The 19,589-nt window shown below is 39.4% G+C and overlaps 1 protein-coding gene across 2 annotated transcripts in view; it reads left to right on the plus strand.

Moving 5' to 3' along the window:
- Positions 1–19,589, plus strand: part of cpm (carboxypeptidase M) — a 44,877-nt gene that overhangs the window by 20,307 nt on the left and 4,981 nt on the right. For both annotated transcript variants that reach the window (XM_077234096.1, XM_077234095.1), the window contains 5 exons: positions 5,713–5,882; positions 12,936–13,123; positions 13,411–13,581; positions 14,368–14,520; positions 16,683–16,831. In XM_077234096.1, the coding sequence (XP_077090211.1) occupies positions 5,713–5,882; positions 12,936–13,123; positions 13,411–13,581; positions 14,368–14,520; positions 16,683–16,831 (831 nt within the window). The remainder of the gene's footprint in view (positions 1–5,712; positions 5,883–12,935; positions 13,124–13,410; positions 13,582–14,367; positions 14,521–16,682; positions 16,832–19,589) is intronic.

A 19,589-nucleotide genomic window follows, 5' to 3' on the forward strand; every position in this document is an offset into this window, starting at 1 on the left:
AGAAGAGCGAAAACAAAAATGATTCGATGGAGATGGGTGACATGTATAGCAGCATGCGGTAAGGAACATTCTTCTGTTTATGATATATCATACAGCTAGACCTATAATAACGTCAAGACATTTCCAAGCAATTGCCTATTGACATCTTATCCGGGGGGTATGTGTGAAGGTATTGGAGGCGATTTTAAATACAGCCCAAGTTTCGATGATATTCTGGTCTGTATGGCTTGGGTCCCTTTATAAAGTCTATTGGATTTTCCCAATAGAATAGTGTTATCATCCAAATTAAATCCTTTTCAAGAAGCTTCACCATTTGAGGAGCATTCATGTCTATAACATAAACAGAATGCCAGCATACAGTAGTAGCTCTATCATCTTCAAAGTATCATCTACAGGCATGTAGAATCAGCATTATTTTGCATTCAAACAGTGATCCCATTAAGTAACCAACAGTGAGAGAGAAATTCATGGAAAGCTAAAGTCTAGTGACTGTGTAACAGTCAAATGACCTTCGGCCTTAGTTCAGTGTGACTGACTTGTCTTTTTCCAGCTCTGGTTTTACTTCAGTCTTAAATTATTCTGCTGCACGCTGCTCCGGCCAGAGCGGACTCACCGCCTGCACAAGCTGCGCTGCATGAAAGCACGATTGTGAATATACAGACTGATCTTAGTCCTACCGGAGGTTTTCAACAGTAGCTCCCTTTTTTCCCTGGTCTCTCTCTCTCTCTCTCTCTCTCTCTCTCTCTCTCTCTCTCTCTCTCTCTCTCTCTCTCTCTCTCTCTCTCTCTCTCTCTCTCTCTCTCTCTCTCTCTCTCTCTCTCTCTCTCTCTCTCAATGTTGTTCCAACTGTAGCATGATCTTTTTTTATTGTAAAAAATACATTAAGATTGTGATGAGTCAGTGTTTGAGTGGTCTTGACATGAGGCTGGGGGTATAATGTGTGTTTGTTTATTTAAATCTCTTGTTGTCTGTATGCCAACCTAAAAAAGCAGCCCACATCCCTCGGGAATCAGAAATAGATCCAAAAATATTCACTCAATAAAAAAAGGAAGCTTTTATAGGCAACAGTGAAGTTCAGGAAAAAAACTTACAAAGTTTTACAAAGCCAGATTTTTGACCAGCAGTAATCAGCATAAAGTCTGGTAAAGAATTGCCTACTTAGACATGACAAGACCACCTGTCTGACATGTAAGGGACAAATCAGTTCAGTTGTTTTTTTTACCAGTGGAAATAAGAACTGCTGAACAGAGGGAAAAAAATGATTTTAGTGATAGAATTTAAAACAAGTGGTCATTTTATTAATCGCTTTTCTGTTTTGAGTCTTCTTTTAAACACGAGATTACTTAGATTTTTCATCCGATTAATTGTGCCTAACTGGATATACATTAAGGCAAATAGACTGTCACAATCATGGCATTTAAACATTAGTTTTGGATTTATTTTTGCCACGTTGTTCTAAGCACTTGAGGTACCACTGTTAATGTCCTCTCTCAGGCTTGTTGGCAAACATACTGCTGTTCTCTTTTAATGCACCATTTAGTCAACATAATAATAATTGTATAATTACAACGTGTTTTGTAATGTTCTATATACATAGTCAAAGTTTTAAATCTTTATCTGTGTATTCAGCTTTATGAAGATTGTAGCGTCATGTCTCATGTGTCAGAACAAACAGCACGAGGCTTCAGTGATAGTTTTAATTTTGCCTCTTTTACTGTGTAATGACAGCAGACTTTTCTCAGCCACTCCCGCAATGGACGCAGCCAGGAAAAACTATCGGTGTGGATTGTTGCCGATAACCGATAGTTCCAGAAATCTGTTATCGAGGCAGATAAATCTGCAAAATCGATATATCAGTTAACCTATACAGCCAATCATTTATTCACAGCATAATATGATATAAAATAGAACATTCAGTGCTGGCGTTCTGTCTGTGAAGAATCTCGGGTGAACACACACCCGAAACAGAAAGCCTCTTCTCAGACAGGACGCAGCAGTCCTCTTTTGTGATTTATTAAGCTTGAGTGACAAAAAAACACACAAAATTATGTCGAAGCCCTATTTTTTGCGAGTATCCTCATAAGCACTGTCTTAAATTAGTTAAAGTCTTAAGGGTCATTCCATTTCAAATCAACCAAATTTCAGAAACTTCCCCGGCTCAAATTTAATTTATTTTTCTTATTTTTTTTATGAAGAAAGACCAACATAAATGGTGATGAAAGCCAAAATGTCAGTAATCCACTCAAATAACCATAATGTAAAATCATATTGAGATAACTTTAATAATTGAGACATGACGTATGACACATTGACATATGATGTAATAATTTGTAACCCCCTGTAATCTGGCTCCAAATATCTGCTATTGGATTAGTCAATATTGGATTACTCAGTTAATATCCATCCATGACATTTAATGTTTTGACTTTCTTCTTCATTTATCTGTCTTTTCAACAAAAGAAATAATCAAAATCAAAGTTTTTAGCCAGGAAACTATTGTCTTTTCATATTAACAAAACATTTCACAACATAAAGGGATAGTTTCCAGGAATCTACAACCAAATATACTCACAGCTGTTTAGTATGTCAGCAAAATCCTGTGTGGGTGTGAGAATTCCTCCCTAAATTATTAAACTGGACCCTTCTTCCTTTTTTTTTTTTCTCTCAAAGGTGTTTTATTTCACCAACAAGTATAAGCTTGGCCTCAAATGCATCACCCCACAGGTGTGAGAGATCTGTCTGTGCCCTCACACACATGCTGAAATGTTTTGGGAGTTGATCTAGAGGTGTTTTAGTGTGAGCATCAGGGTACCGCATGAAGAACATCATGTTTTTCAGGCCTGGCGTGTGGCCCTGTAGTCATTTCTGGGACGTTGAAGGGACTGAGGGTGTACTGTTTGTTGTGGTCTTTTGAAAGGAAATGGTACACAGTTATTGGATCTTGTTGTTGTTCACTTTTTTCAACTACAATAGATGGACACTATGTAAATTGAATGGTAAACAAAAACCAAACCACATCAGTAAAGTTTCAACCACATCACTGAACGTTTTAACAGAGAAATGTAATGACATGTCAACATATGACCACTAAGTAAAGCAATTTGCAGTAATGCAAACATGACGTGACGTGTACAATGTTCAAGGACTATTTAAGATGTGCCAATGAACCGTGAAACCAGACTTTACTGTTTTCTTCTGAACAGTATAATTGCCACTGGAGCAGATGTTTTTGTCTGAGATGAGTTGGTCACGTTGCTGATGGGGACAGGGAGAACTACATGACTCAATATATCATCATCAGTGTATGTTTTCAGCTCTCTGTATTTACAGAATTTGCTTAGAGGTCTTATTGAGCCAGTGGTTCTTGTGTGGACTTGAAATGCTCATGGTCTGATGAAGGAACAGGACAAAACTTAGTATGCCACTAAGTCCTCAAATGAAACTATTAAAAAGATGAAAAGAATTGTGATATAACAGATTTATAAGCTGATGTAGTTGAATAGTTTATAAAAGTCCAATTAGGGACAGGACAGCAGTAAGCCTTTTTTCTAATGCCGATAATCATTCAAAACAGAATGAAACCATTTAAATTACACATTAGGAAGGAAACTGTATATTTAAACTGTTGTTTGATAAATGTTCAAAACGCCTCTACATTTTTCATTGTGCTTTTCTGGGAAATTAAGCCCTATTAACATATATATTATAAGGATGTATGCTTTGTGCTTATACGCATTGGCATGTTTTGTTTATGGGTGTCTGTTTGTATGAGTGAGGTTGTTGCTACTCTTTTGGAAAGGTGTGTTATCACATTCACACTGATGAACTGATGTGTGCTGTGGTCTGTTTCACAGTTAAAAGCAATCGTACACACCGTGACCCACTGTTAGACACAGACTACAACACTCCAGGACAGACAGTTTAACCCACAACTCTGCTGGTCTGAACTTGTGCTTCATAAATACAGGTCTCACGGTGTCATGATGTGTATGACGATGCACTGTAACTTCAGAGTCTCATTCAAATATAGATTTCTAAAAAATGGGTTGTCCTTGGGACAAACAGAGGCAGTCGTTTCTTAGGAAGAGTACAGAGATATTCACACCATACCGATACTATCTATCTGTAGTCTCAATGCTTGCATGTTGTCTTATATACGCACCTCGGGCATCAGGTTCTGTAAGTAGTTTCTGGTATAGCTGCTCCTGTAAGATGAGAATAGCCGTGCGAACTCTCCTTTAACCACATCAAACCGCCCCTGGCGTCCTGTGACGTCCAGAAGAGACAACACCGATGTGGCATTAACTATCTATTCAGTGATCTCCTACTAGGAATGGAGCAATTCATTTCCTGCGGAAGATTCTGCCATTGTTCTGTTAAGCATGACAAATACTAATGCAATTTGTGTGGATTTATAATTGAAGATATTACATTTGAATGAACAAATATAAGTTTGATGTATTGAATTGAATTAAACAGTTACAATGCATCACTTCGACTCCTGTGACGTAAACGGCCCGTGCATGACGCTATAAAGCAACAAGATAAAAGCCATCTATGTTCTGTTTATATAAACGATATACATTACATACATTTGCTACTGTATATCTAGCAAAGTAAGGGTGATTCTCACAAAATTGTATTCTTTTCACGCTTTTTTCAGGGTAAATTTAGGTGTCTTTCCAAAAAAGGAGACTTATGGCGCTTTTCCATTGCATGGTACGGTACGGTTCGGTTCGGTACGGCACGCTTTGGTGCTTTTCCACTGCATGGTACGGCTCGGCTAGGTACGACTCACTTGTGGCGCTTTTCCACTGCATGGTACGGTACGGCTCACTTCGGCTCGCTTTAAATGGTACCACCTCTGTTGAGGTTCCAAGTGTACCGTACTGTAGTGGCTTTCCTTAAGCCCAGGGCAGGTGGTAAGGCGTTCTTCACACATAAAACACTGCACACACCGATATCCGTTTGAACAGTTGTTTTTGTCCATTTATTGAGATGTTACAGAGGTTTTACATTGCATTGCTTTCTATGGTAAGAACCATAGATTCCCGCAACCTGTCCCTTCTGATTCAACCCAACTCAGTTTTAATACCATGTGAAGGAACAGGTGTGGCTTTCACCTGCACCACAGATGCACAGCGCCATCTAGTGGTGGAACAAATTTCATTTGGCTCCTACAGATAATAAAATGTGACGTGAAAACACTGCAGATCACTGGTTGGTCAGACAGACAGAATCGTCACTACCAGTGTCATTGTATTTGCGAGACATCAAACCCGCTGGATTTAAGTAGCCAGTAACAGCCACCGCTGTAGCACCTGTTTTAAAACGACTTGTTTGATTGCTTGAAGAAAAAAAACTTCCAAAAAAGAAATGGCTGAATTGTGGTCAGTGGACGAAGTGCAGACGTTCTTCTTGTTTTTTGCTGAGGAGCGGATAAACTATAAAGATCAGTCATAATCCCACCCACTTTGAAGCGGTACTAACTGCAGTGTTAAAGCAACCGAGCTAAAGCGAACCGAGGCGTGCCGCGCCGAGCCGTACCATGCAGTGGAAAAGCGCCATTAGAGACTCCGAAATGATATGAGCCCATATAATTCATAAATGTATGCACAGCGAAACAGATTTATCAAAATAGCAGTATTATCAAAAATCTTTAAAGTTGAAACTTTTTTCTTTTTGACTATGTATTTGTTTCTCTGTGTGCAGGTTGTAGGGCGTGTGTTACTGCTTCAGCTGATCAATTATCTGACCAGCCATTACCTGAGTGATCCGCTGGTGACACATATGTTGAACAGCAGCCGTGTGCACATCCTGCCATCCATGAACCCGGACGGCTTTGAATCATCTGCCCGGGACTGCGTGAGCTCAGTGGGGCGGTAAGTGAGAGAGAGATAAATAATACAATTTGATATGAATATCCCACATTTGTGCCACAATACCATGCTTGTAATACTGTTACAACTGTAAATCCATGGTGAATGTTGGTGATTTGTGGTTAAAAAAGCCTAGATTGTTGTAGCACAATGTTTCTCCTGTCTGATGTGCAAGTCAGTGCGGTTTCATGTGGCTTTAAACTAGTTTAAATCACCAAGACATTTGTGGTTTGTTTTTGAGAACTTGAATACTTCTCACTGAATCTCGCTATTATTGACACCAGTCAGCGACTAAACGCATTTGCTCTGCGCTGTCTTTTGGACCGAGATAATAATCGGTGCAGTTCAAATGAATAGTGCCGTTTTGTTCTGCTTTTGGCAAGTTTGCCATTGGATGTTTTTAAGACGCAACAGAAATGGCAGCGCTTACCATTTAGGCAAATAAGTAGTGGGATATGTGCGACCTCTAAAAAAATGCAGTGGCACCGGCAGGAAAAAGTCACAAAATGTGACCATATAGTCGCAGTCTGGATCCCTGCATTTAAATCGAAATGGGAAAACCAATGATATTGGTGAATTGTAGCCTCGAGCTTACAGCTGATTGGTCCGTGGTGACTTTCAGCTTCAACACTTCTAGTGGCATCGGTCATAGATAGAGACATAGATAGAGTATACATGGTTTAAATTAATGATGTGGTAGAGAGGTTTACATATACGATATAAGTTAGTATATCGGAAAAAGCAGGGAAAATCTTTTTTCCCATGAAGTGACCCTTTAACATCCAATTGAACAATTTATTTTTGTCTTTCAAAAGCTGAATGTATTTTGCTGGAAGGAATTCAGAACAGTTTATTTCCAAGTTGTCAGAGTCTGTAACTGTCTGCCCAGAGAAACCATGGCTCAGATGAGACGTTTAGAGATAGAGCCTACTTTTCCCACAAATCATCCAAAACTTTGCTGATAAGCAGGATACAAAGACTCAAACACACGTCTTATCTGGCATGAGGGATCTTACTCACACATACACACACACAAAGATAAACATCCATTATTGCAAACTCAAACTATTTGGCCCACAGGCTCCCAAACAGTGGTACATAGTTTTTCCAGAGTAAAGGGGTGTCAAAAGCCTGAGGCAATGGGAAATATCTTCTTGGTCTGTTGCCACAACATGCTGACAAAAAATCTACCCAACTGGAAATCTATAATCTGTAAGATATGAAAACCTCTATCTGGATGACTAAGTTTCATTCATCCTGCTTTTGATTAGACCGTGCCCACAATGCTGTAAAAGTCTGCTGTTTTTTGTCAAAAACCTTACGTTGTCTGTTTTTGTTCAGAAGAACTATGATGTAGATAGATCGTATCTGTGGAGGCTCCCACTGGGTGACCTCAATCTAGAATCGCTCTGTATGATTAGCAGTAAAGTAAATTTAATTAGCCAAGCTCAAACATTGAAGACAAATAGAGATGAATAGTTGGATGTCATTCATGTCAAGGGAAAAGGGGATATGTATGACATTTATTTAATTTAGCTGACGCTTTTATCCAAGCGAGTTACAATTCGGATTATGTCAGAGGTCGCACGCCTCTGGAGCAACTAGGGGTTAAGTGTCTTGCTCAGGGACACATTGGTGTCTCACAGTGGATTCGAACCCGGGTCTCTCACACCAAAGGCATGCGTCTTATCCCCTGCGCCATCACCACCCCTATGACTTTTCATATATATACGGCGTACGGTATATATATTCATATATATACATTCGTTATACGGCGGGCTTTTGACAGCTCTGTTAAAACTACAGATCAAACTTCCACATTTTTGTATTCCTGCCCACAGACAATCAGATCGTTGGGTGGCACTAAAATCAGAAGTGCATTATGGGTGTTGAAGGTTTTGGTAAAAGGGAACATCACAGCCCTTTTTCTCTGTTTTCTGTAGTCTCGTAGCACTGATTTATTCATTTATTTAGTTTCATTTCCACTGTATAGTCAAAATTTTAGTAAAAGCCCATCTTTCCGTCTTGAAAAATAATGTATAACGATGTTCAGTAGTTTTTTCTCATTATTAGAAGTGTTTCAATTCATATTTACTTTTATACTGCATAAATAAACATGTGTATCGTTCCAAAGCAGCTTTACAAACAATATATCCTTATAATATAATTGAATTGCCTTATCAGTTAATCCCTCATGATTTCTGACAGGTGTTCAGATAGCAGAATCATATACAAATATTGGTGAATGTGTAAAATCGTTTCATATTTAATATGCGAACAACCCTAAGAAAATACATTTTGTAAAATCTTTGTATTCTCAGACTTTCAGCAGAGCCATTGGGCCTGTATTACGGTCACAGTGCACACATATATCGGTGTTATTCATTCTCAGCGAGTTTGCATTATTGATGTAAGTCACAAAGACTATTAGTGAAGTGAAAAACATTAGCTCAAAATTATACAAATAGCTTCTTTTATATAATGTAGACTGAAGCAACTCCCTAGTTTTTGAAAGGCTATGTGAGACCAGTGTCAACCATATGTCCATCTCCAAAACTTTGGAGACACACCAGACCTCATCTAATACCATAGAAGCCACATCCTTGAATACAAACCATCCTGCTCCTGCAGTCTGAGACCACATAAGCGCTCCTGCTCAGATGGGGATGCAATTGGAAACAGATCTGATCTGGATTTGATGATATGGTGGGTAAACTCGGAGAGAAAGTGATTGTGCAAGAGTCAAAGCGAGAGAGCACACTACAACAGCAGCTGTGCACATTGAGGACGATGATTGTATTTTTACACGGTGTGGTTCGCCCTTATTGCCGTGGCTCTCGCTATGAGCTTCCTGTGAGGTTTGGCACCAGTCTCAACCAAGTGAAACAAACACAATCTCTTATTTCAATCCAATGGATCATGCTTAACCTGTGACAGTTCACATTGTAAGGAAAAGTGATGGGAATCACAAGCAAATGCATCCCTCTTGATTCCAGTTCTGATTGAATTAGGCTACTTTGCCTGTGTGAGCTGGAGCAGAAGGAGCTGGGTGAAATATTCTGAATGATACCAATCCTGAATGATTTATGATGCCGCCCAGAAGCATAATCACATTATGTTCTTTCATTTGGCCAGATGATGACTGGTCCCCCGACTGAGTCTGGTTTCTCCCAAGGTGTTTTTCTCCATTTCTGTCACCTGATGGAGTTTGGGTTTCTTGCCAATATCGCCTTTGGCTTGCTTTGTTGGGGAAACTTAACATTCAGCAGTATTATTGATTTGACACTACTGACACTATTGGATGAGAACTGAACTGAGCTGGATGGCATCACTATTTTCCCCAGAGCTGCTTTACAGCAGAATTAAAGGCTGTTTGTACCATCGATCATCATCTTCCTGCTTATCACTGTAAATCTGTTTTGCATACAGCGCTTTATAAGTTAGGGTGAATTGACTTTAATTGACTTAGCACTTACATAAATCCTTTTACTAACTGAGCAAGAACCAGAACTTATTCAGTAACTTTGTCGGTAGTAATGCCTTGAAATACTCAGGAAAAGTTGTTGCATTGTATTTAAGTTTATACATGCATTTGAATCATTCTCCTTATGCAAGACATTTCTTACCCTGCTGTACCACCACTTCATGTATTTCTCGTAAACCCTTACCTTAGATTTTTGTATGTGCCAAGTCTGCAAAGAAAAATATACATGCCACGGAAAACCGTTTATACATTTCACAGGAAACAATGAATCAACACTTGTAAGTTTGACACAAAAATACACAAGCCGATCACCGTAAAAACGTCCTGAAAGGTACTATATGCAAGTACATGTTTGTGTATAATGTAGTTCTTGAAACAATGCAACAAAACAAGTTGAATTCTCAGTATTGCTACAAGGGGCGCAATAAAAGACATTAGCATGAACTTTTACTGTTTGATGTAAAAATGTTTAACAAGCGCGTTCCAGAACTGCACTGGTTTAATTTTTTTTTTTTAATGCAGTTTATTCCTGTGATGGCAAAGCGAATTTTCATCAGCGAAAATTGTCACATGATCCTTCAGAAATCATTGTTTGTTTTGTTTTTTTGATTATTTGCTCCAATCCCCTTAAAGTCACAAACTAGTCGACTAAATCAAATCATCCTTGGGATCTAATAAATTATATTGTAAAATCTCAGATATTAGTGTGTGGGAAAAGGTTATATTAGTCCTTTGCAGATAGGAATTACAGATCAAAATTAGCAATATCATGTGGTCACTCTTAGGATTCAGAGGAAATGTGTCATTCTCAAAGGACTAATTGACAGGAAAAAGATGTTCTGATAAATACATTTGGGCAACGGTCTATATTTGGAAGCTAATGAAATCCGTTCTGTGGCAACATACAGTATGGCAATGATTTGACCTTCCAATTTAAGAAAAGACTCTTGAGGTTTTAGACATTTAGGGAGACTTGACTCGATCAAAAGGTCCACAGATGTTTTGGCCTGGCATTCGTAGTTTTCTCAGCGGAAAAAGGCAAATACGCATCCGACTGGTCAGTTTGTCATTGGCGCAAATTTAAGTCATCTGAGGTTTCAGTGAAAGTACTATAATTTGATGCCGAAAGCACAGCTGGAGTGCAGGAATTTTCCATTAGGTCGAGTTTTAGAGTCTGCAGTGGAACGTGGTCACTATATCTTCATTCCATATATCCATCATATCTCTCTCACACCATAAACATTGAGGGTATTTTCCTTGAAAGGGCAACCTGCAATAATTTCTGTCTCATTTTAACATACAGAGGTAATTAGAAGTAAGTAATTTCTAGGTCGACTTCCTGAGTAGTGTAAACACTGCGGCTCTTTTAAAACATTTGCGTTTGTTTGAGCGGTCGGACATGTCAACCTCTGGCTCTGAACAATGGCAGAGACGGGGCGGGGTGGAAGGAGGATTTGGGAAATCCGGCTATGTTTGGAATCGAATACAATTATACTAATTAGTGAATCCTGTGTAAGATATACTGTGTATCTAAAAAGTGAATCCTTAAGTATTGTACCTCATCACACTGCATGCAAGTGGTATCTTGAAAATATAAAGCATTATTTTGCTTTTTTAGATACATTTCTCTTCATACATCAAATATATTTTCACTTTTCAATGTACACTTTTTTTTTTTATACTTATGGTGACGACTTGTAATTTTTGCCGTTTGACAGAACCAGTCCCCGTTTAGTTTCATTGTATAGCAAAGAGCAGCTTGCGCATTCTGCTAAACAAATACTTTTGTGTTCTGTTGATGGTTTGTAACACTATGAGAGTGAATAAACAATGACAGAAGTTTTGGCAAATTATTCCTTTACAGATCAGTGAAACACACCAGCAAAATTTCCATTCTGCACCGATCACTCCACAGCCACAAAGCACAACATAAACACTATTTAATGCTTTTCACTCAGGGATTAATGGCTCTCACACATCCTGGCGCCCCGTGACAGCCCTGATACTCCTCCAAATTAAACTGACAGACTTAGAGTGCAAGTTGACAGAGATTTTATGGCTGTGCGCATGCATAGAGATCTAAGTGTGTGGCATGGCGTGTGTGTGTAAAATTGTACTGATACAAGTCATCTTGAAAACACCATGATCTAAGCTGTCACTACATATAAACAGTGGTTAAAGGAAAGTAAACCACACTATCTCTGTTATATAGAGTGGAGATATGATAATTCTAGATATCACAGATGGAACAATGTGTCTTAGTCTGACCCAGGATCAGCTACCCTAACAAAACCATATCCTGAGCTTACTGTATATAAGAGAAATGGCATACATTGATCTGATCACAAATGCTGAAAGCGTCAGACAAGATGAAGGCCTTCAAACGATCTGTTCTGCCCCATCAAACTAACAGCTCACCACTAATGGAAACCTCAAGAGCTCTTTTGGACAAATAGTTTATGGAGCTGAAAGCAGTTAATCAACCATTTTAACGACAAAATGTGGTTTGCGGCACATCGATCAGCTGAAGTGTCTGGCGTGATTTAGATTCTAGGGTCTTAAGAGAGAAATCAGGTGTCTGGATGAAGCCGGCAATCAGCGAAAGAAAACAACCCAAGTCCAAACCGAGCCAGAGACACAAGAGAATCTGAGTAGATTTATAAGGTGCTTAATCAGTTTTCAAAAAGCTTTCAAACAAGTTGAAGAGCTCCAATATTTGCGAGAGAACCCTGGCATAAACAAGCTCATCTCTGCCATTAAACTACAACCGCAATCAAGGCTGAGAGTGCAGGCCAACTTTTTTTTTTTTAAATTGTATTGTGAAAGCAGGAAGAAACAGCTCTGTGTTCAAACGCCAGCGAAATGTGGCACAAACACATCCTGTTTATTGCGTCTAGGTTGGTTTCATATGCACTTGACGTTGACCACCCAGGAAGGCTTGATTGTTGAACCTCTAAACCTCTGTACAAAACTCAACCTAACCATTTAAATCTGTTTGTTTGTTTTTCCCCATTGGCTTCTGATCAGCATTGGACCTTGTTTGATGTAATTTGGGTCATTTTCTTTTTGTGATAAATATATTTATTGATTTTTATATACTGTATGGTTGTATGTAATAATTCAATATATGAGCCGGTATCCAGACATGCTGCTTTAGCTCAGCAGCATTTGTTGACTTGAGAGAGGCTGTTTAAAAGCACTTCAAAGCATTGCAACAGTAAGCAGATAGGAATCCCTGAGGGAAGCACTTCTATATGGCGCTCCGTGTTCGGGATTAAGAAGGATCGCTCCATCCGATGGTGTCACACACTAATCCACCCACACAAATTTAGACCTGCCAGTGCAAACTAATGCAGAGGGCTGTCACTGGCCTGTTAGTTTGCTAGTTAGTCGTTTGATGTTCTTCATCCTTGAAGATTTTAGTGTCAGCTGACAGTCAGGTCTGCTGTTAAATATGTCCACAAAAGAGTCAGGTTAAGTGTTGTGAATGTGTAAAAAATATTTGCAATTATTCCACAAAAGCCATTATAGGCCATAGTTTCCTTGAGTAACTAGTTCCTCCTCCCCTCCAGGTATAATAAGAACAGCGTGGACCTGAATCGTAATTTTCCGGATGCATTTGAGAGTAATACCGTGCAGGAAAGTGAGAAAGAAGTCAAGGCAGTGATGGACTGGCTGAAGACGGAGACTTTCGTCCTGTCGGCCAACCTCCACGGAGGTGCAGTGGTGGCCAGCTACCCCTACGACAACAGCAACAGAGGTCAGTTGCTTGTACACATTAATGAACCCTTTTTCAATTGCTTTCCCCAGTTAAAAAAAAAAAAAAAAAAAAAGCATAAGGGATTCATGTTAAATGACAACCAAAAAAATATTGTCAGCTCTTAAAAGCCACATGAAAAATTTTACCAGAACAACGAGCTGATGACCGAACAGCAATTCAGTTGGATTTGTCTCGAGTCCAGCATCTGAATCTGCACGGCTCACCGCTGGGACTGCAAACACGCCGTGATCATGAGATTAACAGGAATGTCATTTGCTGTCTTCCAGGAAGCGAGCTGCAAGGAGGCCAGAGCATCTCCCCCGACGATGACGTGTTTGTCCACTTGGCAAGGACCTACTCCTACAACCACACTGAAATGCACACCGCAAAAAGTTGTTCCGAATTGGTGGGCTTTGTCAACGGCATCACTAACGGATACTACTGGTATCCTCTAAAAGGTAAAAGTGTTGTAGCATTTTAATATTTATGACCTGTGTGCTAAGTGCTGTATTAAAAAAGCTTGAAAAAAAGTAAGTTTTGAGAAAAATCTATTAAGTTTTCTGAAGGTTCCAAAACAAAATCACCTAGGAACCATACCTTAAAATCACACACCAAGTCAAAACTAAATATCTATAGAAAAAAAAATATATTCAACCTTTTTACCAGTATACCACAATTGTTTGATTAACATTAATTAAAACAGACAGCTTATATTAAGACCTACAGTACCGCATGGATCTAATAATGTTATACTGTTATGGCGCTTTTCCACTGCATGGTACGGTACGGTTCGGTTCGGTACGGCACGCTTTGGCGCTTTTCCACTGCATGGTACGGTACGGTCAAACCTGCTAGATTTAAATAGCCAGTAACAGCCTCCAATCTTTTAAAACTACTTGCTTGACTTGCTTGAAGAAAAAAAACTTCCAAAAAAGAAATGGCTGAATTGTGGTCAGTGGACGAGAAGCGCAGACGTTCCTCTTGTTAGTTGCCGAGGAGCGGATAAACTATAACGATCAGTCATAATCCCACCCACTCTGAAGCGGTACTAACTGCAGTGGAAAAGCAACCGAGCTAAAGCGAACCGAGCCGTGCCGCGCCGAGCCGTACCATGCAGTGGAAAAGCGAAGCGAGCCGAACCGTGCCGAGCCAAGCCGAACCGTACTGAGCCGTACCATGCAGTGGAAAAGCGCCATTAGTACCACTGGATGGTTCTGTACTAATTGAATGTGTTTTTCTCTTAGGGGGAATGCAAGACTATAACTATGTGTGGGCACAGTGTTTAGAGCTCACACTGGAAATCTCTTGCTGCAAGTTTCCTCCCGAGTCACAGCTTCCTGCCCTATGGGAGGCCAACAGACCTGCACTACTGGCTTACATGCAGCAAGTACACCTAGGTAGGTTCTGATTAGTGTCAATCCTCACACAAGTCACTTTCTAATCACTCAACTTTGTGTTGGTCAACGCTGTGAATTTGAACACAATCCAAACTATACAGAGAACTCGTTTGCCCTTGCGTGAAACTCCCGATTGTCCAGTTGCAATAAGTGTATTTCTCCAAGTAACGGTAGATGTGACAACACCTTTAGCTCTTTCATTAACTCGAGAAGGTAGGAGATTTCAGATTTTACCAGTGAAATGTCCCACCCACACTTAAGTGGCCCCTAAATAAACAAACAAGCTAAGCAAACATTTAAAAAAAGCAGTTTTGCCAAACCATATAATTGTAGCCATCAAATAATGAGCTAAATTTCATGCGGTATAGGGCTCTGTATTATTACAACACACTGAGCACAGTAAACATATTCTGTTACAGTCGCAATGAAATTACACACACAGCACCATCCTGACCGTGATTGTCCCACATGGACAAAGCTGCCGTGCACACCCAGCATTGACACAACTGTCCCTGTAACCCAACCACAAGCAAAACATCCCAACATTTACTACCACACCTCTTAAACAGTGTTGTGAAAGAAATGGCTAACCAACTAGAGAGCACCTTAAAGGGTTAGTTCACCCAAAAATGAAAATTAAGTCATTAATTACTCACCCCCATGCTGTACCAACCCCGTAAGACCTTCGTTCATCTTCGGAACACAAATGAAGATATTTTTGATTAAATCTGAGAGGTGGATCACTGCTACATAGGCTGCCAGAGGGAATGAAACTTGACGGCCCAGAAAGTCATTAAAGAAAATGTTTAAATATTCCATGTGCCTACAGTGGCTCAACTATAAGTTTATCAAGCGACGAGAATACTTTTTTCCCGAAAAAAAAACATAATAACGACTTTATTCGACTATTCCTTTTCTTCCTTGTGGGCCTGAGACGAGAGTTCAAGAGATTTCCACGACGCATGCGCGAGAACTGAGAAGAGAACGTTCTTCTTCTAATACTTCTTGTTCAGTTCTCGCGCATGCGTCGTGGAAATCTCTTGAACTCTCGTCTCAGGCCTACAAGGAATGAAAAGGAATAGTCGAATAAAGTCGTTATTATGTTTTTTTTTTTCGGGAAAAAAGTAGTCTCGTCGCTTGATAAACTTATAGTTGAGCCACTGTAGGCACATGGAATATTTAAACATGTTCTTTAATGACTTTCTGGGCCGTCAAGTTTCATTCCCTCTGGCAGCCTATGTAGCAGTGATCCATCTCTCAGATTTAATCAAAAATATCTTCATTTGTGTTCCGAAGATGAACGAAGGTCTTACGGGGTTGGTACAGCATGGGGGTGAGTAATTAATGACTTAATTTTCATTTTTGGGTGAACTAACCCTTTAAGTTTTGTAATACCAAGCAAGTAGACCCGACTAAAATGTTTAATGTCAAGTTATTTGCATTTATCTACTTGTCAGATGGTGCTGTGCACCTTTTAAGGTGACATATTATGCCCGCTTTCACAATATGGTGCCCTCATAATGTGGTCAAATAATGTTATGTGCTGGTCTGTGCTGCCAACGACTGAACAGTTTGCATGCTTTGAGCTAACAAGACAATACTTTCGCCTTTGGTTTTGACGCTTGCGAAAACAAAATGGCGGCGTCGTGAGTGGAAGTTTTACGTTACAGTCTATGGTGGAAACGTGTAACTTAGATTAAGGGGCGGTAATATTACAATGATCGTTTCATCTGCTTATTTTTTTTTTAAATGCTTGCAGAAAGGCTTACCAAATCAAAAGTTACTAGGTTGTCACTTTTCACGTTGTCTAGATTGGTAGATCATGCCCGATTACAGCTCTTAAACACAGAACAAGACAAATTTTCATGATATGTCCCCTTTTAAGTATCATTTATGTCAGACAGTTATGTCACCTGTGTACACAGACCAGCAACTACAGTGTTTACATGCGACTCAATAATTGATGGAGGTCATGCAGGTTTACAGAAAACCAGGAGAAGAATTATTTTCCATTTAACTAGAATGGTGGATGATTGATAGGTGGCCGCTTACTGGCCCAGGTGAAGCAAAAGTGGTTAATCTACCTTATATATCAGGTCCAGTGTGATATTTTGCAAACAGAAATCAAGTCAAATAGTTTGTATGTATGTTATTTTGCACAGGAGTGAAAGGAGTAGTGATGAACTCAGACGGGAAACCTGTGCAAAACGCTGTAGTCGAGGTGTCAGGAAGAAGAAACCTCTGTCCATTCAGTAGCGATCGCAACGGGGAGTACTTCAGACTCCTCCTGCCCGGCAACTACACCATCACGGTACGATACCGCCCCTGTGTGGTCAACATCAAATCTCATTTCTCTCAAAGCTTTGCAGATAGGTTACAGCATCATTACAAAAAGACTCCATATTCAGGCCAAGTGTGATAAGCAATCACATTTTAAAGCGCTATTTGAGTTGAGTCTCTCCGGCAGTTAAAAAACACTTCCAAAATACGGCACCTCGGGTTTTGAGTTAGCCAGGGGTTTATTGAGCAAATAAAGACGGAGCACAGTATGCACCACGTATAAACGCACGGTTTTGGTGTGTCCCAAATAATCATTGTGAAGTAATGAATTAGACTTAACTGTAAATTTGGGCTAAATGGCCACAGCAACTGGTGATTTAAGTGAGTCAAATCACTCAGACTAAATACAAGATTGAGATTAGGAAAAACAATAAGCATTTAAAACAAACTCCTCTAGGTTTGTTTAAAATAAAAAAGATTGTGGCCTTGCAGGATCAGTTATTTAACCTGTTAACATACATCAGGATGAACTGATGTTTACATTAAATCAGGTTAGTAGTGATCAGAGTTATGCCAAATCAAACAGTGAGTCCATACCTTTAAAAAGAAATATGTGCTTAAATTAATTTATTACCGGTAAATTGCTCCACCGATTATACCAATTATTCTGAATCATATCTGCTGATAACAATAGTTTGATTTTCTTAAAGGTACAATATGCAAGGATTTTTCACCACCAGGGGTCGCTAACCTCTTACAATAACAAAGGCGTATACTGATGACGTATATTCCACATTAAGCTGAATTATGGATCTTGTCGTCAAGCTGATGGATCTTTATGGATGAGTGAATACATTGATGTTTTTAACATAACTGTGGTGTGAAGCAGGGTGCGATTGCTAGACGTATACCAGTGCCACACACAACGCGAGTCCCGTGGATATAAAGGAATAAGGACATTTCATTCTACCAAACTACACGCAAGTGCTGAATTAATACTCACACAGGTCAGTTTATTAGGCCAATTAAACTTGAGGTAATGCAGCGCTGTTTCACTTGCTCTAACAGTTACACTATCACACTAAACAGCATTTGAGTGTGTTGAATGTTGTTAGTTAAGTTGTGTGTTGGCCGTGTGAGACTAACTAAGCTAGATCAACATTAGAATAACATACAGATCATATTCTAACATTTCATCATGTTGAACTAAATAACATTGATAGTTTTATGGACATTTGCCCACCTATCTAAAAGTACATGCAACACTCGCATCTGTCAAGTCGAAGTTAGTCGCAGACGTGGAGCCCTCGGCATCTCGAAAGATGTTGATCTTCGTTTTAGTCCTCTTTTTGTCTCAAAGTCTGCTTGCCATGATCCATAATGTTTGAACGAAACAACAACAGCGTGAGCGTCCTGCTAGGCATAACGGGCCGTTTGTCAACGTCTGTCGCCATGGTTACTATCGCAGTACGAGGTCAAACCTGGCGAAAACCGAGGGTAACGCGGATATGACGTCATTGACTGGCGGCGACTCACCCCTGCTTTCCTTGGTTAAAATCGCAATTTTCTCACGATTTACAAATTGTTTGAAACATTTGGGATATTGTTTGCAATCAACTAAACAAAATGCAAAATAACATTGGCCTAGTGGTTTTTGGATATTTTACTGCAAAAATCCTACATATTGTACCTTTAAGGGAAAAATCCTAACTGATGGGATTTGCTAACAACTTACTTTGTTCACAGTCATTGAGAGTAATGCATTACTAAGCAATAAATTACTGTCATTTAATTATTTTTCCCTTAGGAAATACTCGCAATTACATCAGAATAATTCTGATGTAATTGCATGTAATACTATTCAAAATTTGGTCATTTCAAGAAAAATATATGCAATCATTTAAAAGAGCATTTTTGTACTATATGGTTACACGTCAAGTCAAGTCATCCTCATTTATATAGCGCTTTTAACAATGTAGATTGTTTCAAAGCAGCTTTACAGAGATAAACATATAATTTAAGGTAACAGAGATTGGTTTAGTTTTATAGTGGCTCTTGAAAAATGTTTTTTCCAGCTAAAGTTAGTTTTGATTGATTCACTTCCACCTAAATGATCATTTGTTATTAAATTAGGGGCCGCTAAGACGACACCGTTCTCTCTAAACAGACTTTAAACGTGAACCTGTGATAGACGCTGATGGCGTTCACATGCGCATTAAGAATTGATTCTATAGTTATGTGCGTTTGAATATATGTGCGCAGGTTTGTAATTCCTTACAAACCATGCCTAAAAAAACTACTTGTCTATAAATTTTGATGCAGAATTTTTATTTTATCTTATCACTTCGGGTAGGTACGCGAACCGAAAAATTCCACAACGCTTTATCTGTAGAGTGGTATAGGGATCCTCCATAGGGAGAGGCTAGTTGGCACTTCAGCACTTCATTGTCATCAGGGGTCCAGGCGAAAGTCCTTCGTCAGATCTGGAAACGGCCTGGATCCGGCAGGCTGCGGGAAAACCTCGAGATAAACAAAGACACTAAAATTAGCGTAGATGCCATTCTTCTTATGATGTAACGAGTACATCAGGATTTGAGGGAAGTGTTCCCAGTTCCGGCTGACCTAATCTAAGCAGTCTAATATTGAATTATAGATTCTATAGAGTGTTATGTGAATGCTAGGTCAAAGAGATGTGTTTTTAGTCTAGCTTTGAACTGACAGACAGTGTCTGCTTCCCGGACAATGTTAGGAAGATTGTTCCAAAGTTTTGGTGCTAAATAGGAAAAGGA

The sequence above is a fragment of the Siphateles boraxobius genome, unplaced genomic scaffold, assembly GCF_051911475.1.
Source record: "Siphateles boraxobius isolate OS27281-9 unplaced genomic scaffold, OSU_SipBor_1 19, whole genome shotgun sequence".
Lineage (NCBI taxonomy): Eukaryota > Metazoa > Chordata > Actinopteri > Cypriniformes > Leuciscidae > Siphateles > Siphateles boraxobius.